At 38.9% G+C, this 25,292-nt stretch overlaps 1 protein-coding gene across 7 annotated transcripts in view; it reads right to left on the bottom strand.

Moving 5' to 3' along the window:
- SLC41A3 (solute carrier family 41 member 3) overlaps positions 1-25,292 on the bottom strand; it is a 73,366-nt gene that overhangs the window by 28,850 nt on the left and 19,224 nt on the right. For 6 of the 7 annotated variants that reach the window (XM_012543671.3, XM_023498228.2, XM_031955952.1 and 3 more), the window contains 3 exons: positions 23,339-23,446; positions 9,634-9,705; positions 5,700-5,844 (listed from right to left, as the gene is read on the bottom strand). In XM_012543671.3, coding sequence (XP_012399125.1) covers positions 5,700-5,844; positions 9,634-9,705; positions 23,339-23,446 — 325 coding nt within the window. The remainder of the gene's footprint in view (positions 1-5,699; positions 5,845-9,633; positions 9,706-23,338; positions 23,447-25,292) is intronic. The other variant, XM_031955968.1, reaches the window with a different exon arrangement.

Raw genomic sequence — 25,292 nt, 5'->3', positions numbered from 1 at the left:
CCCCAGCAGCTTTAATTTGTTCTCATTTACACCGCAGGCCTCAGTGACTGATAGCAGTGCTGCTGCTGTGGCTACCAAGGGATTGACCTTTCAACAAAGCTCATGATCTTAAAGGCCTAAAGCTTTAATGTTGCCAATTCAGGCTGTAGGCAGAGCTTGGGGCTGCACTGGAGAAATCTTCACTCTCCATCTTGCTGTTATCAGTCATTGCACTTCCCAGCCATCCCTTCACCACGCTCCCCATATTCCGGCTTTTATCTTCATTTACCTCAAAGCAACTTTGGACTCTGCCGCATGATCTCTCAGGTCTAACAACTGTGTCTCACCTGGAAGTAGGCCAGCAGATTTTCCTAGTTATTTTACCTTGATGCATGCTTAGCCAGCTCTTCTCTCCAACCTCTTTAGGCATTATCTTACCTTATTAGAATGTAAGTTCCATGAGGGCAGGGTCATTCTTGAATTAATATTTCTAGTACTTTGAACAGTGGCTAATCTACAATAACTGCTTAAATTTTCCCTTTCCTTTCTTCCTCCCTCTCTCCCTTCCTTCCTTTTTTTTTTTTGTTATGTAATCATTATCTATCCAGTAATCCTTCTATCAATTTATCATATACCTATCACCTCCCTTTCTATTTATCCCTCTATCCATCTATCACCTCTTTTTCATCTCTTCATCCATCTCTCTATCTATCCACCACCTCTATCATCAATTTCTCTGTCTACCATTTCTATTCATCCATTCCTCCATCTATCCATCATCATTATCCATCTCTCCCTCTATCCATCTCTATGCATTTAATCCTCTATCCATCATTTCTCTATCTCTCCCTCTATCCACCATGTCTCTCCAACTATCCCTCTATCGACCATCTCTATCCAACCATCTCTCTATCATTCCATCATCTCTCTATCCACCTATTCCTCTACTGATCTCTCTATCCATCCAACTCTATTGATCCATCTGTTTTTCATAGAGGAATCCCCATATCTTCACTGCTCCAAGGAGCTTAATTCCTTTAGCCTGGTGGGCTTGGAGGAGAATCCTAAAATTTCTTTAATATAGAAATCAAAGACTCAAAAAAAGTTCCTTGGAATTGAGTTCAATGTTCTTATTACAGATGAAGGGACTGCAGCCCAGGGAGCTGATGTGACTAACCCAGAGTCATATAGCTACAGCCCAGAACATCTCTGCCCAAACAGTCAGACTGCACTAACATGGAGTGTCCCAGAACAGGAGAGAACATCCTAAAAGACTGGGGCTGGGGAAGGGGGGGAAGCAATGCTTCCTCTTAAAGCCAGAGGAGGAAGGCAACTAGATGGCAAAAGCGTGTTTTGGGACCAACAGAAAACCAAACAAACATCTTCTGGTTAAGCCAGTGGGAAGAAAACCATGGCACTTGCTAATGCCAAGAGGACTCAAGAAAGGACTCCAGACTAGAGAACGAAGGCTTGAGGGGACCTTAGAATAAAGAAGGTCGAGGATGGAAAGGGCATCTGTGAACATCTGGTTTATCCCCCTCATTTATAAAGAAGGGAACTGAGGCTCAGAGTCAGGAAGAAACTCACTCAAATGAGTAATGGCTGAAATCAAAAAAGGAGCCCAGGCCGATGGCCACCCAGCCCTGGTGTCCTTTCTACAATACAAGTCTTTCATTCCATAGTAGAATCAGAGGAGAGGTCATTAAGGTGAGTGAGGGATGCAGGGTAATGCCAAGGAGGACAACCAAGGAGGAAAGATGGTATCCAAGAGGGACAGATGGGAAATTAGAGTTAATTCATCCCAGAAGGGACCTTCTCAGAATAGCCCAATTCTTACCATTCTGACATGTCCTTGAAAGACAAAAGCTCATCTTAATGGGGTCATAGGGCTGGCCCAGGCAGGTTTTCCCCACACTCTTGGGGACTACCTGGAATTTCCTGTTTTCCCCAACCCCAGAAGAACATTAGGTGATTCCAGGCGGACACAGCAGCATCTGCCTCCCCTGGCATTTCCCTAGGACTGCTCCCCCAACTTCTCCCAGAGCACAAAGCTAACTAAACTCATGGCAGGTGCTACATAAAAACAGAATTGAGTTTTTTCAACATTCCCTTAGTATTTTTATGATATTCCTTAAAGTTGCGTGTTTCTCTCGGAGACCAACACACACAGTGCTCTGTACAGCTAGTATATGACAAATATTCCTAGAACTCACTGAGCAGGGCTTCAAGCCACAGTATGAAAGTATTGTACTTAGAGGACCACTAAGGGCCTTTCTAGCATGAATCCTAAAATTTTATAATTTTTCTCTGCCTTGCTCCAGCCCCCCATACCTTATTTACTCCCAAAAAGTGTAGCAAGGCTTAATGGGGAGCTGCAATATCTAGAAATGGTTGAGTATAATTGTTTGATTTTTGAAGGGAAGCCCATGCTGCCCTCCAGGGGTGGACCCAGGAATCCATCCTTCCCTAATCAGCAACTGAAAAGCTCCCTGTGCTTCCTAACTTAATGTGCTTAGAATTTGAGGAGCTGCATCACCCTCTGGTCTCAAGTCTGGTAGAGCTAAATGATACTTTGGTCTAACTTCTCTTCCCCACATTTTACAGAGGAAGAAACTGAGGTTTTTGGAAGGCTACTGCAAGGAATTGGTGGAAGAACTGGGATTAGAACTCAGATTTCAGAACTACCAGTTCCATATTCTTTCCATTTCCCAGAAAGATGAGGATGAGGATGTTTTTCCTTTTTGATTTGGTTTTTCTTTTGTAGCATGGTAATTGTTGAAATATGTATAAAATAGGCACATATATTGGATTACTTGCCATCTAGTGAAGAGGGTGAGGAGAAAGGAGGGAGAAAAAAAATTGGAACATAAGGTTTTACAGGGGTGAATTTTTAAAATTATATATGCATATGTTTTGAAAATAAAAGGCTTTAATTAAAAAAGAAAAAGAGATGATGAGAATGCAAACCCCAAGAAAGAAGTAGCCCAGGGGTGGAAGCTGAGAAGTCACTGATCAACAGCAACATCTTTCTCCAAGAGCTCCCTCTCAAATTAGCGGAGAACAATGGGGCACCTGGACTGGAGGAGTCTGAAGCATTATGGGAAGGGAGCCCCTTGTGGGGCTGACAACAAACTGCCCTATGAGCCTCAACTATCTTGTCCCTAATACATTCAAGTTCACAGATCTCTTTCCTCACAATTTCCCTATGAAGTAGGCTGGTCAGCCACTGTAATTCCCCTTTTCTTTTTCTTTTTCTTTTTTTTTTTTATTATTGTAACTTTTTATTGACAGAATCCATGCCAGGGTAATTTTTTACATTTTCCCTTGCACTCACTTCTGTTCTGATTTTTCCCTTCCCTCCCTCCACCCCCTCCCCAGATGGCAAGCAGTCCTATATATGTTAAATATGTCGCAGTATATCCTAGATACAATATATGTGTGCAGAACCAAACAATTCTCTTGTTGCACAGGGAGAATTGGATTCAGAAGGTAAAAATAATCCGAATCCCCCTTTTCACAGATAAGGAGAGAAAACTAGACTGATTTTCCCTTAGTCACACAACTATGAAATTTGTTGACTCATTTCAGTCATGTCTGACTCTTCACGATCCCACTTGGGGTTTTTTTGGTGGAGAGATGGGAGAGGTTTGCCATTTCCTTCTTCAGGTCATTTTACAGATGGGGAAACTGAGGCAAACACAAGACATGGGCAGGGTTACACAGCTAGTAAGGCCAGATTTGAACTCAGATCTTTCTAATTCTAGGCCAAATACTATCCAATTCATCACCTGGTCATTCCAGATAATAAATTGAAGAATCATAAATCCAGAGCAACAAGGAGTCTTTAAATGTTATCCAGTCCAATCCCCTTATTTCGGAGAAGAGGAATGAGGTCAAAGGGAATGGTGCCCAAAGTCACCCACAGTAGCAGCCAGATTCAGGATTGGAACTTGGGCCCTGTGACTCCAGCTTCAGCTCCTCAGGTCCCATCTTGTTCCAGGGCACCAAGATGCCTCCTCTACTCTTCTTATAACCCCAGTGCTGAAATATGGGCTGGAACTTCAGTTTCCAGTATCCTTTGCTTCATGTCCTAGAACCCAGATTTGTAGAGTCTCAGCTGCCACTTTTGGCCTTAGGACAAACTGTGTGAGTAGCAGAAGAAAAGATCAGGGACCATTCCAGACTCTGCTGTGTGATGTTCAGTAAGTCTTCTCTTTGGGCCTCTATTTTTTCATCTATAAAATGGGTATAAAAAGATCTGCCTTATCCTTGTCACTGCATCACTTTGAGAAAGAAATCAAAGTGCTTTCCTAGTAAGGCTAAGTGCCAGAGATCTCCTCCTGGTGCCTGGGGAAATATATTACCAGAAATCTTTGCCTACTTCCTGGGATGGATCTTTACTGCAAATGATAATAGGGCCATGGCATGGGCGACCCCTGCACTAAACCAGAACTTGGGGAAAGGCAGGAAGAATGACGATGTTGTAGAAAGAGCAGTCAATCTGGCATTGGGGGGCTTGAATTGGGGTCTCCACCACTCCACAACTTCCTCTTCATGACACCTTGGTCATATAACTCAGTGGGTATCTGAAAGGGAATCTCCTAGTCTCAGTTTCCTTGTTTACAGAATGAAGGGATTAGATTAGATGACCTTTAACTCCTAGAGTCCCATGAGATAGTCAGCAAAATAAATGTTGGCAGGATACAAGCACCCCAAAATATCAGCTATAAACAATTTTTTACTAAAAAACTCAAATAGAAAACAACAAAAACAACAACAAAAATCAGAATAAAAGCTCTTATTTAAACAAAGTGATGAAATCTTAAGAGTTTATGATCTTTGATGTTCTCACTGCTTCCAGCAGAAAGATTCCATTCTTTGCCCTTCCCCAAGATCAGAAAGTCCTTAATAGAGAGAGCAAGTCCCATGTTCATATGCTCACATAACCACAAATTTAGAGCTAGAATGGATCTTTGAAGTCTTCATGTCCAATATATTCATTTAACAGATGAGGAAACTTGGAACCCATGCAGATGAAGTGACTTGCTAATGTCTGAAGCAGGATTCAAGCTCAAGGTTTCCAGACTCCACACAAGCCTGTCACAATGCCTGATATGTCACTGTGAATCCTTCATTCCTTTTTGCCTTAACTAGTTTTTATTTTATTTTATTGAAAGCTCTCTGGATAATAAAAATACCACTGGCAAGCGAGATACATTAAGACACATGTTATCAGTTAACATTATGCTGACTAGAAGATGGCTAACTGTTAGCCAGCTGAGAGTAAATTCTTATAAAAGTAAGATGAAGACCAGGACAGGTGGTAGAGTAGAGAGAGTGAATGTACTAGGAAGGAGAAAGCACCAAAGATCTTCTCTCCTCAAGAGGACTGGCCCTGCCCCCAATGGTTTCCTGGAATTTCTTGGGGATGGAAGAGAAAAGCTAGAGATTCTGATGCTGGTGGGGCAAAGGGAAAGAGCCCAGTGAAGGAGTATTTCCCTGCAGCAGGTGGAGTGGAAAGTTGGCTTGGGTGAAGCTACATGAGGAGAGAATCACAGGATACCATTGAGAGTCTGGTGAGAGAAGCCTGCCTCTCTCTCTCTCTCTCTCTGAGCCTTGGGAATTCCTAAAACCTGCAGATAAGGCATCTTCTGGAGGAGAGATCTTGTCTGGAGCCAGCTAGGTAAAGTCATAGGCAAAAAAATGGTAAAGATGCTCACCTAAGAAAAGGGCGGCCATGAAGGCTGTCAACACACTGCTGGCACACAGGACCCCGATGTGGGACAATTCAACTTTTTGTCCAGAGATGAATTCCAACAAAATGGCAACAACAGCAGCCAGTAGGCCCACAACTGTGGCCTGAACCTGTCAGGGCAGAAATCACAGGTCAGGGCTTGTGGTGGGAAGGAGCAAAGGAGAGGGGGAAGAGAGGTGAGATCAAAAAGCAAGATCAGGAGGAGGGAAGGATAGAGAAAGGAAAGGGGCCATAGATTCTTAGGCTTTAAAAGGACCTTAGAGCTCACCTAGGCTAATCCCATCACCTGAGAGCAGTCAGAGATGGTAAAAGGTCTCGGGTTCATGCCCTATAAAGATCCAGGAAAGGAATTAGGGATTTAGCTAGTTCAGTGTTTTCCACTATACCATGGAGTCTCTCTGTATCCCTCCTTCTTTTGTTGACAATCCAAAACGTAATCTGGCAAATCCCTGAGCCTAAAACCTTTCCAATCCTGTTCCTGTTTCTAGTGGAAGGGTTGGACCCCAGTCATTCTGCCCTTTTAAAAAAGAAGAAACCTCTTTCTAAGATCAAGGCTGGACTTTCCTATTAAAGAAAAGTTAAAGGAGTTTGGGGAGGTCACATACACATATGAGTATATACAAAATAGAGGCACTATGTGGATAATGTTCTTTTTCCTTCCTTCTGGAAGATGACCATGACATCAGAAAGATGATACCATGACTTGCAAGTGAATTGGATTTAAGAGAGGCAGAGCAGCCCAAATTCACCAGTCTCATGTTCTCCTCCAGAACCATTTAGATCCAATGGCAAAATATAGATCTGGATGGTTGCTGACAGTCTTGGATGAAATGGGAAACTTTGGTATTTTTCAGCTAAGTCTTTCCTAGCTCTCATTCTGGCAGCAACACCCATTCAGAGATTAAGGCCCTAGCTTTAACTGTGAGGGAAAAAAAAGTGAAGAACAGCCTCTTTTATTTAGTAAAAATAAATAAATAACAACAAGTAAATAAAAAAGCAATCTAGGAGGAGAAGATCCTTCAAAACAGAAACAACTGCTATTTATGCTTATTCTGTGCCATCAGGTTCAAACTATAGAGTGTTGGGTTTGGAGCCAGGAAGCTCAGAATCCAACCTCAGAACTTTCTTAGCTGAGGGACCATGAGCAAGTCATTTAATCTCTGCCTGCCCCTGGAGAAGGTGATGGCAAACCACTCCAGTATCTCTGCCAAGAAAACCCCACAGACAGAGATCCATGGGCTCATAAAGAGTCGGACACAATCAAAATGACCAAATAACAATATTCAAAATAAACACCCAGTCCAGTGCTCCTTTGTAATTTACTGGGAACCTCAGCCAGAGATTTTTCCCACCTTTCTCTTCTGCCTGGCCTCCAAATAACCCTTTCTCACTCTAGGAATGGAGTAAGTTTTTTTGCGCCAGAGCACCAGACCCTCCCTACCCCACAGCAATAAGCATAATCTCATCAGTGGTCAGAGCATAGCCATGTGATATAACAGCATAATCTAAATGCAATTTTTAAAAAAGTAGATCAATTTCCTGTTATAAAGACAAATATGTCAAGGGCATCCAGGAGGAGAATGACCATTGGGTTGTGAGGAAGCTGACATCTAAGGAGCCAGGATTAAGAAACAATGGTGAGAGGGCCAAGTTTATTATCATAATTGGAAGCAAGATGACAGAGTTTTCCTGGAAACCTTTGGTGTTTAGACAATGTCAGAGAGATCTGAAAACAGGAACTAAAGAGAGACTTTGCTAATGGGATAGAAAACCTGAAAGGGAAATATTGAATTTGAAGAAAAAAGAGAAACCAAAACACATGTTAAAAGAATTCAACGTGTTCCTTTTTTAGCTATAAAAAAGCAGCTAAATTCAGAAATGAATCATTAAAAGAAATGATTCCATTAACTTAAGAATGGTGAAACCCAGTTTGCTTCACAGAAGCTTTAAGTCAAGCATATGCTGTATATAGAAACTCTAGAACTTTTCCTAAGATTGTAGAGAACCCTCGTTCTAACAAAATCAGAGGATTAAACCCAGAGACAGGATACTTCCTATGAATAATTTCAATTAGAGAAACCCTCAGAAGAAAAAGAAAATCTAAAAAAAATTAGAAATCTAAATAGCCTAGACTAGCAACAAATTCAATACAGATGTTGAAAAATTGATGGCTGGTTCTACTTTTAAGCAGGTGAAATTATGATGCCACAGGAAAAGTGATCACTTACCCATACTAGAAATAAAACTTATTAAATGATTAGATGAATTATATTTTACTATATGTTGTATTATGTATTTATATTATAAATTATCATATATAAATTAAAAATTTCCCTCCTAGTATGTATTGTTGTAATATTTATTCATTCTCTATATGTTTTAGATATTTTTTCTAGTAGTGCTTTGCATTATGTATTTACTTTATGTACAGTAATGTATCATAATTGGGGAAGTGAAGTATCCTGAATAAGACTTGAGTGAAAATCTGATCTCAGATACTTCTTAGCTGGTCACTTAATCTCTGTTTACTTTAGTTTCTGAATCTGTAAAATGGGGTAACACCTACTTCCAACGATTGTTGTGATGACTAAATGAGATAATTGTAAAACATTTGTACATAGTAAGTAGTATATAAATGTTAATTATTATAATCTTTTATATATTTAATATTAATCTGGATTTGATGTACCCTAAACGATTATTAAGGGACTGAAAAACATTTTGGCTACAGAGAGAGAAATGTAATTCCAACTTTTTTGCCCTTCCCACAGATATTATATATATACTGTTTCTCTAAAAGGGAATAGAATCTCAGAAGACTGGTAGTTTAGTTGCATTTTGGAGAGGGTAATAGCTGGAGAGAAAGAAAACATGTGAGATAGTAAGAGAAAACTGTAAGAAAATGTAGCAAAGTCAAAGACTGAAGATATATTTCCTAAAAGAACTGAGTTAAAATTTTATGTTCTGATAATTGTTACTGATAATTGATAATTGCTATTGATAATTCTTGGGTGACTGTCACTCTGAGAGAGCTGGATGGTGGAAATATGTTTCCAGAGTTCAGTAGAAATCAGCAGTTACAGTTGATAGTTGGAGATGACCTTCACTATGATCTTTTGCACTGTAATACATTTTTGAAATATTTAAATATGTATCTAAATGGCTTGTTAACACTTTTAATACATTGTATAGCCAGTTCCATTAATATTTATTTAAGCCTATGAAGCTAGAGGGTTTGAGAAAAAAGGAAGAGAAAAGAAATTAAGCTATTTACATTGTAAATTGGAAAAAGGATTCAGAGCTAATTAATTAATGATATGCATTTCTATTAATTTAGGAGGGAATATCAAATTTATTCTCTGCCTTAGCACCTGAAAAGAAATTAATAAGGAAAGGAATTCAAGTAACAGCCTGAAGAATGGAAGTCTGATGTGACTGTCAAGTAGTTCCTGACATTCATATAAACTATAAAACTATATTGTACATATTATTTTTCTTAACAGAATATAAGCTTCTTAAGGGAAAGAAAATCCTTATTAAAGATTTTTTTTTTTAAATTTTCAGAGTCTGGCATATAGTGGTACTTAATAAATGCTGGTTGATTGCTTTGACTGAGGCCAGCTCTCTATCCACTATACCACACTACCTGTCCCCCTCACTATCCTCAGGTCTCACCAACGGTGGCCTTATGCCAGTGCCCCAGGATCTCTGTTTCTGTGATCACTCCCCAAGTGAAAAGATTAACCAAAGAGAAGGTTAAATTTACGATCTTTCCCCAGTACAAAACACTCACACACACACACTCACTCACACACACCCCAGTTATCACTCTGACAAGGGCTGTCCCACTAGAACATATACTTGACCAACATGACAGAAGGAACTATGGAGTGGCTCACCTGAATCAGAGCGAGGTTGCTACTGATCATTTTTTGCTTCTGCTGAGTGTCATTGATGATCCCAGTGTTAGCCTGCAAGCAAAAGAGAAAAAGAATCAGTAGACTGGAATGCTGGGGATATATACAGGGACTCCCTGCATCTACTCACAACCCAGGTGAGTCCTAAAGCAGGAGGGCATTGCCTTGGCCTGGCAAGTCCTGTAAATGAGCTTTCCTAAAAAATATGGAGGCCAAAGTAACAAATACTAGTTAACTGATTCTACTGTTGTTGCTCTGTCATCTCAGTCCTGTCTGATTCTTTGTAATCCCATTTGGAGTTTTCCTGGCAAAGATACTACAGTGATCTGCCATTTCCTTCTCTAGTTCATTTTATATAAAGATGAGGAAACTGAGATACACAGAATTAAGTGACTTGCCCAAGACCAGATTTGAACTTGGGAAGATAAATCTTCCTTATTCCAGGTCTCCATTCTATCCATTGTGCCATCTAGTTACCGACCTGATTCCACCCCAACTCCTTTATCTAGAATTTGCAGCCCTTCACAATCTGAAGCCCTTCCTCTCTCCGCCATTAATTGTAACTATTATTATCATAAAACTTTAAGCACTTTATGTTCACTACCTTATTTGATCACCATGACAATTCTATGAAGGTAGGTACTATTGTGATGCCCATTTTATAGATGAAGAAATTAAGGCTCAGAAAAGGAAATTGACTTTACTGTTCCTTTTCCAGTCCTGCCCTTCTCCCTTGAGTATACTTCCCCTCTCTGGGCCTCATATTTCCCATCTGTACCATAAAGGGATTTAACTAGGTGCACCCCAAGCTTCCCTCTAGATTAAATGATTTATAACTCTAAGCCTTCCCTGATGATTCTAAGCCACTCTAATCTCTTATGTCTTAAGCACTTATCCGTCTGAACCACACAGCTTATTATAATTACTCTCATCCACTAATTGCTATTTGGGGTGAGTTGCTTTTCTGAGTCAAATCAAAGTTTCCTGAAGGCAAGGAAACTTCCTCCTATTTCTGTATCTTTTAAAAAATCTGACAATACAGTGCCCTGCTCATGGTAGAAAGTAACTGAACACTTGGCTGAAAGACATAAGGATTTTTTGAAGGAAAAGGGACCTTCTTCAATCCACTATTCTTGTTCTTTCTCCCCTCTCCCCTTTCCAATTGTCTCACCTCAGGCAGGAAACTGTTTCCTTTTAAAAGCTCAATTTTGAGAAGCCTTTTAGAATTTAGTTATTACTTTCTTCATTATTAATGCCCATGGCATAGGCAGTGCAAGGATTGTTTATTCTCATTTTATTTGTTTATTTTCATTTATTTGAGACTACTCAGGGGGCCAAAAGACTTCCCCACAGTCATGTGATGTATCCAGCCTGGACACATCTTTATTAAAATATAGTAGGCAGAGTATTGGGCTATCCTGTCTCTCAAGTACTGTTATCTCCTTAAATTAGATTTATAACCAGTCTCTTTAAATTGGACTCAAAAGTCCTTCCCTAGCTCTAATAGTTACAAATGAGCAGAAATCACTTTGATAACATCTATGACAAATGATTCTGCAGTGTCTGCTTGAAGACTGTCAATGATGGGGAGCTCCACATCTCTAAAAGGAGCCCATTCCACTCTGAAGATTTTTCCTTATGTTGGCTTTAAATTTCCACCCATTTTTCTTAGTTTCCCCCCTGGATTCAAGTAAAGCAAATATTCTCTCTCCTCTACATGCTTATACTACACGGGGAGGGGGGGGGGGGGGGGCATTAAATGATCTCCAGCTATACTGTGAACCCTGGGCTTCATTTTCCTTTTTACAATTGGAGGCCTAACAGGAATCATACTTGCTAACTCAAACCTAGACATCGTCCTTCATGACACATACTATGTCGTAGCCCACTTCCATTATGTACTATCTATGGGCACCGTCTTTGCAATAATAGGAGGCTTCGTCCACTGATTCCCACTCTTCACGGGCTACATACTGCTTTTCAAAGACTTGAAGACAACTAATATCCTATCTCTCATAAGCTTTCTCTCATTTTAAAAAGTAGCATCTCTAATTCTTTAATGAATTGTAAGTAATTGACTTTGTAAAATCAAGTGTACATATAACAGCAGGATTCTCGTTCCAAGGAAACCCAATACATCGAAACCAAGAACTTTTCATTAATTTAATTTAAAGGTGTTTATGGGGGCAGCTAGGAGGCACAGTAGATAAAGCACCAGCCCTGAAGTCAGGAGGACCTGAGTTCAAATCTGGTCTCAGACACTTAACACTTCCTAGCTGTGTGATCCTGGGCAAGTCACTTAACTCCAATTGCCTAAACAAACCAGAAAAGGTGTTTATGGATCTGTCATACAATAGAAATGTCTCCATTTCATTGAATATTCAAGATTATTGAGCCACTTCTATTTGCCTTTGATCCTTCTACTAACTCAGCCCAAAAGATTTCTGTTTGTATCTCTTCTTTACTCTAGGAAGTAGTGCCAAAGGAGCTATAGTTCTCTCTCTCTATTTGTTTCAGTCCTTCAGACACATAAAATGCTTCTGGCAAAACATCTAAGAATTAAATTTATCTCTTTCTTTTCTGGAAAATCCTCCCTCCAGTTGTCCTTCCAACTTTATTCTCAATAACTAAATACATTGCTTAAACAAAGGCTATTGGTTAAAAATGTTTAAGAAAGTAAACATTTCAAACAAAGCTGGTTAAGCAGATTTTCCTGGGCCCAGAGTAGAAAAGGCAGGGAGAGAAAGGAGATACGGGAATCATTGACTTAGGCTATGTACTACAGGAGGAATTTCATCCACACAGCTCCTCTCCCAATATACTTTTTGCCAACTGGACCAGATAGTTTCGAGCTGGGTATCACCTCTGTTTGGCTTTTGCTGTCCTAGCTTCATGCATATACAGTCTTGCTGTCCTAGCTTCATGCATATACAGTCTGTCCCTTCAGAATCTGGGTTCCTCTTCTGAAGTCTCTTTTCTGGACTCAATGAACTGATTTTTAAATGTTACCCTGATGACAGGAAAGACAATGATAAATGTTGGAGGGGATGTGGGAAAATTGGGACATTAATACATTGTTGGCGGAGTTGTAAACTGATCCAACCATTTTGGAGAATAATTTTGGAATTATTCTGAAAAGGCTATCAAACTGTGCACATCCTTTGATCCAACAGTCTCTGTCCTGGGTCTGTATCCCAAACAGATCAAAAAAAGGGAAAAGGACCCAAATGTGCAAAAATATTTATAACAGCCCTTTTTGTAGAGGCAAGGAACTGGAAATTTAGTGGATGCCCATCAATTGGGGGCCAATTGAATAAGTTACGGTATATGAATGCAATGGAATATTATTGCTTTATAAGAAAAGATCAACAGACTGATTTCAGAAAGACCTGGAAAGATTTACATGAACTGTTGCTAAGTGAAGTGAGTAGAACCAAAAGAACATTGTACAACAACTCAATAAGATTATGTAATGATCAACTCTGATGGATATGGCTCTTTTCAATAAGGAGGCAATTCAATTTCTGAGGTTTTCATGGCCTAATGGCCAATTTTTGTATGGGTTCCATGTACTTCTAAGAAAAAAAGTATGTTCCTTTCTGTTTATATTCAATTTTCTCCACAAGTATATCATACTTAACTTTTCTATAATTCTATTTACCTCAACTTCTTTCTTATTTATTCTGTGGTTTGATTTATCTAGTTCTGAGAGAGCAAGGTTCAGATCCCTCACTGGTATAGTTTTGCTGTCTAATTTTTCTTATAGCTCTCAACTTTCTTCTTTAAGAATTTGGATGCAGAATGGATGCCCATCAATTGGAGAATGGATGGGTAAATTATGGTATATGAACGTTATGGAATATTATTGTTCTGTAAGAAATGATCAGCAGGATAAATACAGAGAAGCCTGGAGAGACTGACATGAACTGATGCTGAGTGAAATGAGCAGAACCAGATCATTATATACTTCAACAACGATACTGTATGAGGATGTATTCTGATGGAAGTGGATTTCTTCGACAAAGAGAAGATCTAACTCAGTTCCAATTGATCAATGATGGATAGAAGCAGCTACACCCAAAGAAAGAACACTGGGAAATGAATGTAAACTGCTTGCATTTTTGTTTTTCTTCCTGGGTTATTTCTACCTTCTGAATCCAGTTCTCCCTGTGCAACAAGAGAACTGTTCGGTTCTGCACACATATACTGTACTTAGGATATACTGCGACATATTTAACTTGTATAGGACTGCTTGCCGTCTAAGGGAGGGGGTGGAGGGAGGGGAAAAATCGGAACAGAAGTAAGTGCAAGGGATAATGTTGTAAAAGAACCCTGGCATGGGTTCTGTCAATAAAATGTTATAATAAAAAAAAAGGAATGTGGAGGCTATATCACTTGTTGCATATATGTTTAGTATTGATATTACTTCATTATCTACAATACCTTTTAGTAGGATGTAGTAGGAAAACAATTAACCAATCAATATTCTTCATCCTAGAGAGTTGTCTTTTTTCCCCCTCTGATTCACTGAAGGGACTATTTCTCATTTTAAAGGGATCACCTGTGTCATTTATATTTAGTCTATTACTCCAGTGTTACTACTTTTTTTTTCTAATATGCTGTTAGGCTCTGGACTTCCACTTCCTCCAGTAAAATGTTTGCTGTCCCTAGCAAATCAATCAAGGTATGTGAACATATTTGTCTTTTAAATTGTAGACTTTTCTCCAGTGATTACAAGGTCTAAATTACATGTAGCACATATTGTGGCAGTACATTCTACTACAATACATGCACAGCACATACAAGTAAATATGAACAAAAAGAAATGCAGTAATAATTGGTTTATACAATAATATATATAAATATTTTTTTGCAAAAAGGCAAACAGAAAATTATGTATAATAGATAAGCATTTCTAAGGTATGTAAATATGCCATAATTATCATATGCGTCAATGAACAAAACACATACTTTTCACAGGTAAATATTAGTACTGACTACACATGCAAGCAATTCACCGGTTTCTCTTCACAGCTCAAATAATTCTAGGTCTGCTGCAACCTGCTGATCTTTTTGTCACTATTCTGCTAGTTGATGAAAATTCTATCAGAATTATAGTTGTATATCCCTAAACCTGAAATTGTGGAGAATCCAGGATAGCTGGTCTTTACAGCTTATGTTCTAGTCAGGAAAGATGCTACCTCTGGGTTACCCTCCCATTTTGACTGATGGAGTACAATACGCTGTCTTTTTCACTTGAAATGTCTACTTCTGAGACATTTTCTGGTTTTGACACAGAATTTTAAAAACTAGACACAGTAGTTTTCTATTAATTCTGTATCACAAGAACACCAAATTTCTAAGTAAAACAGTTTTTCTATTGAGAGTTTGGACAATGAATTCAGATATCATACTGCCATTTATTTCAGTTAAGGCACTTGTGAGTTGAAGATGGAGCTAGGTGGTGAGTTTCTTTCAGCTTCTTTCTTTCTTCTTTTTTATTTTTTTTGGTGTGTTTTTGCTGAGGTTAAGTGACTTGCCCAGGGTTACACAGCTAGGAAGTGTTAAGTGTCTGAGGTAGGATTTGAACTCAGAACTTCCTGACTTCAGGGATGGCACTCTATCTTCTGGGCCATCTAGCTGCCACTTCTTTCAGTTTCTTTCCAGGCTGAGAATAAGATTGGTTATGAAGGTCTTCGGTCTCTCCATTTTCAAGGTCTTGATAATATACTTTCTTTTTTTTTTTTTTTTTTTTTTTTTTAATAGCCTTTAATTTACAGGATATATATATGGGTAACTTTACAGCATTAACAATTGCCAAACCTCTTGTTCCAATTTTTCACCTCTTACCCCCCCACCCCCTCCCCTAGATGGCAGGATGACCAGTAGATGTTAAATATATTAAAATATAAATTAGATACACAATAAGTATACATGACCAAAACGTTATTTTGCTGTACAAAAAGAATCAGACTCTGAAATATTGTACAATTAGCTTGTGAAGGAAATCAAAAATGCAGGTGTGCATAAATATAGGGATTGGGAATTCAATGTAATGGTTTTTAGTCATCTCCCAGAGTTCTTTTTCTGGGTATAGCTAGTTCAGTTCATTACTGCTCCATTAGAAATGATTTGGTTGATCTCGTTGCTGAGGATGGCCAGGTCCATCAGAACTGGTCATCATATAGTATTGTTGTTGAAGTATATAATGATCTCCTGGTCCTGCTCATTTCACTCAGCATCAGTTCGTGTAAGTCTCTCCAGGCCTTTCTGAAATCATCCTGTTGGTCATTTCTTACAGAACAGTAATATTCCATAATTTTCATATACCACAATTTATTCAGCCATTCTCCAACTGATGGACATCCATTCAGTTTCCAGTTTCTAGCCACTACAAAAAGGGCTGCCACAAACATTCGTGCACATACAGGTCCCTTTCCCTTCTTTATAATCTCTTTGGGATATAATCCCAGTAGTAACACTGCTGGATCAAAGGGTATGCACAGTTTGATAACTTTTTGAGCATAGTTCCAAACTACTCTCCAAAATGGTTGGATTCGTTCACAACTCCACCAACAATGAATCAATGTCCCAGTATTCCCACATCCCCTCCAACAATCATCATTATTTTTTCCTGTCATCTTAGCCAATCTGACAGGTGTGTAGTGGTATCTTAGAGTTGTCTTAATTTGCATTTCTCTGACTAATAATGACTTGGAGCATCTTTTCATATGACTAGAAATAGTTTCATTTTCTTCATCTGAGAATTGTCTGTTCATATCCTTTGACCATTTTTCAATTGGAGAATGGCTTGATTTTTTATAAATTAGAGTTAATTCTCTATATATTTTGGAAATGAGGCCTTTATCAGAACCTTTGACTGTAAAAATATTTTCCCAGTTTATTGCTTCCCTTCTAATCTTGTCTGCATTAGTTTTGTTTGTACAAAAACTTTTCAGTTTGGTATAATCGAAATTTTCTATTTTGTGATCAGTAATGATCTCTAGTTCTGCTTTGGTCATAAAAACCTTCCCCTTCCACAGGTCTGAGAGGTAAACTATCCTATGTTCCTCTAATTTATTAATAATTTCATTCTTTATGCCTAGGTCATGAATCCATTTTGACCTTGTCTTGGTGTACGGCGTTAAGTATGGATCAATGCCTAGTTTCTGCCATATTAGTTTCCAATTTTCCCAGCAATTTTTATCAAACAGTAAGTTCTTATCCCAAAAGCTGGGATCTTTGGGTTTGTCAAAGACTAGGTTGCTATATTTGTTGACTGTTTTATCCCTTGAACCTAATCTATTCCACTGATCAACTAATCTAGATAATATACTTTCCAGGGACGTCCACATCTGTGATGAGGTTGATGTACATATTGCAAGAACTAGCTCCGTTTTTGGGAGGCTGAATTAGCATTTCTTTAAATGCAATGATACACCCTATTGCTACTTTCAGGAGGGTTTTCAAGCTATTCTATAATCTACTCTGAAGTCTGAGCAGCCCACATGGGTGTATGGGGTTTTGGCAGGGACGGGGTTTGATAGCATGGCAATTCTGGGCACATTGAGCAGAGCAAATATTAGTCTGGAAGCCAGACTTTCAGTTTAGACTGGGTTGTCACTCAGTGACTGGCAGCCTGGGCATTGCAGGAACGAGGTTTTAAAAGATGCTTAATAAGATTCAGGGTTTGGGCATGGGAAAGCCGTCTGTCCCTGGCCTAGATGAGATCTAGGATAACAGTTTGAGTCCCACTGAAGGGAGCTGTGGGGCCCAGGGAAAGGAAGGCTCTCAGACCTCTTCTGTTAATGGTACCCTGCCTGCCCCTGCCTCTCGGATGGTGCAAAGGGAACTGTTAATGGGAATGCTGGCAATGGCAGCTGCTAGCTTCATTCTGAGAGCCACCAGCTTTCTCTTCTAACAAGCTCAACATTCCTAGTTTCTTAAATCAGTTTTCTTCTTTTTTGTTTAATCAGTTTTTCAGTTGTGTCTGACTCTTCATGGCCACATTTGAGATTTTCTTGGCAAATATACTGGAGTGATTTGCCATTTTCTTAGCAAGCTCATTTTATAGTTAAGGAAACTGAGGCAAACAGAGTTAATTGAATTGCTGAGGGTCATACAACAAATATAAATGTCCAAGATTACATTGAACTCTGGAAGAAGAGTCTTCCTGATTCCAGGATAGGCAATCTATCCACCATATTGCCCCCCCAAATAATGTTAATTCCTTAAATCAAAAATTTTCATACAGTACAATTGTGGTCTTCTCAGCACCTTAATTATCTTTCTCTGAATGGCTCATTTTTAAATGTGCCATTTAAAAATTTAAAAATCCAGAATTGATCAAAAACATTTCATTCTATTGGATCAGGATGGAGTACAGATTATGCCCTCCTTTGCTCCAACAATGACTTTGTTAATTCAGCCTCAGGATGATTACATTAGGTTTGTTTTAACTGCTTCATTAAGCTGCTGGCTCCTAATCTTGCACTTTAGTGATCCTTAGATCTTTACTCAGTTACTTATTTTTATTTTTTAACAAGCAGTACTTGTGAGATAGGCAAAGTACTAGTCATCCCCATTTTACAGAGGGAATTGAGGCCCAGAAAGGCACTCATATCTTGTTCTTATATGGATGGCATTTTCAATCTAAGTGTCCCTCTTAATTCCACATTTCATGGCAACATAAAAGAGACCCAGGCAAGTCACTTAGGGTTTTCAGGTCTCAGTTTCCTCATCTGTAAAATGAGGGGTCTGGCCTAAATGGCCTCTGAAGACCTTTCCAGCCCTAAACCTATATAATGAATGTAATTATTATTATCCAAATTCATATGTAATAACCTAGTTACTAATTTTTTTTATTTAATAGCCTTTTATTTACAGGATATATACATGGGTAACTTTACAGCATTAACAATTGCCAAACCTCTTGTTCCAATTTTTCACCTCTTACCCCCCCACCCCCTCCCCTAGATGGCAGGATGACCAGTAGATGTTAAATATATTAAAATATAAATTAGATACACAAATAAGTATACATGACCAAAACGTTATTTTGCTGTACAAAAAGAATCAGACTCTGAAATATTGTACAATTAGCTTGTGAAGGAAATAAAAAATGCAGGTGGGCATAAATATAGGGATTGGGAATTCAATGTAATGGTTTTTAGTCATCTCCCAGAGTTCTTTCTCTGGGCATAGTTGGTTCAGTTCATTACTGCTCCATTGGAAATGATTTAGTTGATCTCGTTGCTGAGGATGGCCTGGTCCATCAGAACTGGTCATCATATAGTATTGTTGTTGAAGTATATAATGATCTCCTGGTCCTGCTCATTTCACTCAGCATCAGTTCGTGTAAGTCTCTCCAGGCCTTTCTGAAATCATCCTGTTGGTCATTTCTTACAGAACAGTAATATTCCATAATATTCATATACCACAATTTATTCAGCCATTCTCCAACTGATGGACATCCATTCAGTTTCCAGTTTTTAGCCACTACAAAAAGGGCTGCCACAAACATTCGTGCACATACAGGTCCCTTTCCCTTCTTTAGTATCTCTTTGGGATATAAGCCCAGTAGTAACACTGCTGGATCAAAGGGTATGCACAGTTTGATAACTTTTTGAACATAGTTCCAAACTACTCTCCAAAATGGTTGGATTCGTTCACAACTCCACCAACAATGCATCAATGTCCCAGTTTTCCCGCATCCCCTCCAACAATCATCATTATTTTTTCCTGTCATCTTAGCCAATCTGACAGGTGTGTAGTGGTATCTTAGAGTTGTCTTAATTTGCATTTCTTTGATTAATAATGACTTGGAGCATCTTTACATATGACTAGAAATAGTTTGAATTTCTTCATCTGAGAATTGTCTGTTCATATCCTTTGACCATTTTTCAATTGGAGAATGGCTAACCTAGTTACTAATGATGTCAGAATAGCCATCTATAAAGGGAAAACAAAGTGGATCACCATGCCCGATGGCTCAAATTAGGACATACAATTGGATAGATGCTGATTCCACTCTGACCCAAATCCATCTACCATATCACTGCCAAGGTGATTTCCTAAAATAGTCCTTTAGTCAATATAGTTTGAAAATCAGGAATAAAAGAGTCTAAATGTTTATAGATTACAAGTGAACCATCTGTAAGTCACAAAGTCATAAACACCATTGTCAAACAAGATATAAGTGTATGCTGAAGGCATCTAATGAAAGCACAAAAAAATCAAAATGATGGAGCAGTGATTTCTAAAAATCACATAAAAGATGTAGGAGAGAGACAAAGGTACATTGTTCAGTCACAATCACTTTAATCCCACCTCAGTTGGCTGATATTTCTGAAAAGTGGAAAATAAGAGAGAAATAAAGGCACTGACTACAGCCACATAGTGGGCCAATGAAGGACCTTAAGTCCGTGCCACATAAGGGTTGGTTGAAAGAATGGGGGACATCTAACCCAGAGAAGAAAAGACTCAGGGAAGATATATTAACTGTCTCCAGGTATTTGTAGGGTTACCAGATGAAAGGAGGATCAGACGTCCTATTTGGCCGCAAAACCAAGAACTGGAAGTGATGGGTAGGAATTGCAAAGACATGAATTTAGGCTTGTAATAAGGAAAAATTTCAATGGTGAATGTTGTCCCAAAGTGGCAGAGTTCCCCTTGGGAGTTGGTAGGTTCCCTTCCTTTGGAAATTTTCAGGTTAAAATTGGGTGACAACATTCTAGGTAGACTGTAATAGGGATTCTCCTTTGCATACAGTACAGCACTGAGGTCCTTTCTATGCTTCTGTGTTTTATTAACAACATTTAGCGGATGCAAAAATATTTACCACATTTAAGGCTGCTGAAAAAGCCCAGAAACTGCCTTAGCCAATAAACATTTTTGATTTCCTTTCCAAGTAGAAAAGAAATAGCAGCCAAGGGCAAGACAAGTTGAGGGTACAAACTTATTTGCAAAACAGATGATGGTGGAAGCTCAATGAACATCATTGCCAAGTGAAATAAGGAAAAACAGCTTAGTTCAGGCTTGTAGAGTTTGTAGAGTAAGACCCAGCTAAGACAGATCAGCCTAGGGACATATGTAGATGAAACTGGCAAAAAGATTGTGGATGGACACAAAATGAAATTTTATAATGAAATTTTATAATAAACTACTTAGAGGAGTGGAATCACTGTGTACCTCTTCCATGGCCAACACACTACATGAAGAGGCATCAATGATATTTAAGAAAATGTAATAAACACGAGTAACTTTCTTTAACAAATACATATAAAGAACTCTACATCGAGGCTCTACTAATGAGGACAGAATATTATTAAGGGCATCTAGAAATAGGAAAAGAGGATAATGCTAAAAAGAAGGGAAAAGTGCATGGACTGAATTAAGAAAGGAAAGCATAGAGATATTAGCTTGATCTCTCATCTTTAGAAAATATTTTTCTGAAATCAGAATGCTCTGTGCACACAACAGAGATGCCCTTGATCAGAAATGTCAAACAAGAGCCAGATTGGCCAATGTGTTTTCTAATACTCGTGAATGTTTCCTAAACCAAAATGAAATGTAGTCAGGAATTATTTATTTTAGCAAAATAAATAAAATAGAATGAAAGATAATATTACATTTAAAAATTAAGCCAAGATGTGGTCCACAGGTTTAGTGGTCCTGTTTCTATTTGATTTGAACACCAGCTGCCTTGACGAAAGCACGAAAGGGTACCGGGCAGGCTTTTGAAGCTGATTTTCTAAGGCAGAAGAACTTTTTTCAGCTGGCCAATTGCCTGAGGGCGAAGCGAACAGAAGACTCTTCTAAGTATGTTATTTACTATTTTTTTTAAAGCATCTGACTTAGGAAAACAAGATGTGACCTTTGATGTCTCTCCTCAGATGAGGCATCTACCTCTCCTGTGTGTATGTTAAAGTGATGACTGTGATTTCACAAAAGTCCTCCTCTGAGGCTTCACAGATATCATGGAAAAGCTGTATCACTGTCAAATGGTCTAAATCAGTGATTCTCAAATGTGGTCCAGAGAATTCCAGAGGGTCTCTGAAATCCTTACAGAGAGTCTACAAATTAAAATTAGTTTCTATTTCTAATGTGGTAAATATCTATAAATATAACCTATATAAACAAAAACTCTTTGGATAAATCACCAATAATTTTTAATAGTATAAAGGGACACTGAGGACAAAAGTTTGAGAACCACTGCACGTGGTCTCCATCATTTTTTCCAGCTCTAAAGCTTCACCCAAAGTCACCCATTTTTCAGTAGCTCAGAACAACTCACAATATCTCCCAGGTGAAGGGTTGTAGGACTAAAGGACTGGTTTCTCCTTCCTTTCATTTAGAATTTGCTTCCTGATTCCTAAAGAGAGATCCTACACTAAATCAGAAAGGTTTTGCGTTGGGACTCAGTGAAGGGATGAGGTCAATTGTCCAAGGACCAGCCTTGTTAAGTGCAGAGAGGCTCACCCATCTGGGCTGCTCGAGAGATAAAGACATAGGTGGAAAATGTGGGGTTATATTGATGAAATGAAGGCTTCATCAAAGTATCAAGAAAATCCTATCTTCTCATTCTAGCCTATGGAGATGCTCTGACTGAAATTCTCTCAAGTTTCTTTCAAATCCAACACTATCAGACACTGGGTACCTTTTTTTATTATTTTTTCCCTATGATCTTTTGGATCTTTATCAATTTCTCTGAGGTATTTCCTTCCCATTAGGGAGAGATGTACTTTAAGGATTGTCTGATCTCTTCATCTGAATGATATGAATTGGAAAATGGCAGGGAGGGCAGGATTAACTTCCTGTATCCACTGTCAAATTTTAGGCTTGGACAAAAAAAGTTTTGTTCTAGCTCAGTGACCAGCTCATGGTGTCGCCTTAGATGAGTGGCCTTCATGTCACTTTGCAAGAATGTTCAGAATGAAGTTTAACCTGTCTAGATCTCCATTTGATTTAGACCAATAAAGACTGGTGGGTATTAGATCATTTCTGAGCCTGGAGACACAGAGGGAAGAATTGGCTGACATTCATTTCTTCCTAATAGTATGGGGGTCAAAAAGCTAGGGTTGGGAGGGGGGTGATGTGAGGATTAATGGGATGAGAAAGATGACATGAGAAAGGATGTCATACAGAAAGAGCCTCAGTTCCCACCTCTTTAAAAATGAAAGGGTTGGATTAGGTGACCTTAAAACTCTCACTTTTTATCTCCATATCCCCAGAATTTAGCATAGTATTTAATAAATGCTCACTGATTGACTTATTCTAGCTCTAAAAATTCCAGGATTCTAGCTACTTTTTCTTTTTTTTTCTAAATTGAGAATTCTTAACTTGGGTTTCATGAACTTTTTAAAAAAATGTTGATAACTGTAGTTCAATATCACTGGCTTCCTTTATAATCCTACATATCTTAAAACCGTATTCTACAAAGGGATCCAAAGATTTCACCAGAGAGCTGAAGGAGTCCCTGACAGAAATAAGATTTGCTGCCTCTCCCAACTACTTCCAAGAAATCCACTATTAATGAAATCCTCTATTAATGGCTCTCCAAAGTAAGGGCATCCATGTGACAGCCAAGAACCAATCACTTGTTTCTTTGAGACCCAACAATTTGAAGGCTGCTAGAGTTAGGGGTTTTTGTGTGCTTTGGGAACAAGGAGTCCAGATGTGAACTTACAGCTGTGGAGAGCCGGCATGCCAGAGTCATTTCCAAGTTCCCTTTCAGGCCCACAAGGGAAGGCACCAGGGTTAAGAGTTCTTTAATGTCTACAAACACGTTCCAGTGCTGCCAGGGAAAGAACAAAGAACACATTAACCCAGCTATGTACATGGATACATGTTACCTGACACAATTATCAACCTGCTATGGCAGTAGGGCACAGCAACTAAAGTTAGGAAGACCCGAGTTTAATCCTACCTAAGATGCTTCCCAACTACGGCTAAATCACAGAACCTCCATGTGCCTCAGTTTCTTCATCTGCAAAACAAGAGGCTGGAATTGGACTCTAAAATCCCTTCCAAGTTGACATTTATGATTCTATGATTCCAGGATCATAAGTATATCCTCTTCCCTTATCTTATGCCTCAGTTTCTCCAATTGTAGTATGATACAAATACAGTATTGTACTATAAAATGGTATTTTCTCACTCAACCTCATTTCCTTCCTCCCTTCACTTTCCTCACTCCTTTCTTTCCCCCAATCAAAATGTTAGAATTGAAAGATCTCAGAAGCCAGCTAGTCTAATCTGTACCTGAAAAATGATCCCTCTTGCAAAATACCCTGGGGTTTAGCCTAGACTTCCAGTAAGAGAGAATGCATTAGTCCCCAAGCCAGCCTATCCATTTTTGGCCAGCTATCAGTATTGGGAAATTTCTCTTCTATAGTCCCTTTTTTGTACTCCCTTCAGAGACAGCATTAACCCATGTGACATTTGCAGATCAAATTTCATTCTAGATTTTCATGCAAAGTGGAGTCAAGCCCCCTTAGTGGAGAACCAACAGAATGATAGTTATATAACTGGGACCAGAAATTGCAGTGATTGGAGTCCGAGTCCAAACTGGGCTCTGATCAACTAATATTTAACTGGCCACTCTTGCCCCAGAATTGTTGAATACTGCCTGAAACATGAGCTTCCAGGGGCCGAGGAAAGAATTTAAGCATTTTCAATCTCAGAGGTTAGCCTCTGCTCAGGAAAGCACCACAGATTCCCCAGGTGACCTCAGTGGAAAAAGTTATCAAAAACATCTGCCCAAAATAGAAACTCAATTAGAGCCAGCAGTTTCTCAGCACTTTTAATTAGCAGGTGGATTTCATCCTAAAGGCCTGGCCCTGAGGGAGATAGGTATGAGAAAAGGGCTTCAGGAGATTAAGAGATGATGAAAATGGCAGAGCGGAAATGGGTTAAGGGAGAATAATCCAAAAAAACAAAACAAAAAAGATCTTCAATTTAGCCTGGAAAAAGCCAAGGTTGGAAGACTTAGAAATCTAAACCCTTTTCTGTCCCCAAGATCAAGGTTACAGATTAAAATCCTGAGGGGGACAGTTAGTTTCCCATCAAAATAATCTATGTTCCCTTTTAACCTCTATGTAGTGTTTGACTCTTTCCTGCTAGACACTTTCCTCTCTGGATAGTTGTGATACAGCTCTCTCTTCATTTTCCTCCTACCTTGTCTAATCTCTCCTCTTCAGTCTCCTTTGCAAATCATCCATATCATATTCTGTAAGTGTGGATAGTTCTGTCTTCAGCTCTCTTTCCTCTCTCAGTGAACACATCATCTTATTGGGGGGAGGGTCCAATTAGCCTAAGGCAGCCAGGTGACCACATGTCCTGGAGCCAGGAAGTTCTGATTTCAAATCTTGCCTCAGATACTTATTTACTACCTGGACCTGAAGTCATTTAAGTTCTATTTGCCTCATTTTCCCTATCTGTAAAATAAGAGAAAAGCACCTTTCTCCCAGGACTTTTTGTGGCAACAAATGAAGGGATATACATTAAAAACATTCCACTAATTTTGAAGAACCATAAAATGCTACCTATCACAATCAATATCATCAGCATCACTCATCTACATCGAGGACTCAACTCTATATGTCTGTTCTCTTCCTCCCCCTCTCTCTCCTTTCTCTCCA

Source organism: Sarcophilus harrisii, chromosome 1 (assembly GCF_902635505.1).
Source record: "Sarcophilus harrisii chromosome 1, mSarHar1.11, whole genome shotgun sequence".
NCBI classification, from domain to species: Eukaryota; Metazoa; Chordata; class Mammalia; order Dasyuromorphia; family Dasyuridae; genus Sarcophilus; species Sarcophilus harrisii.
This window is presented reverse-complemented; position numbering and strand designations above follow the sequence as displayed.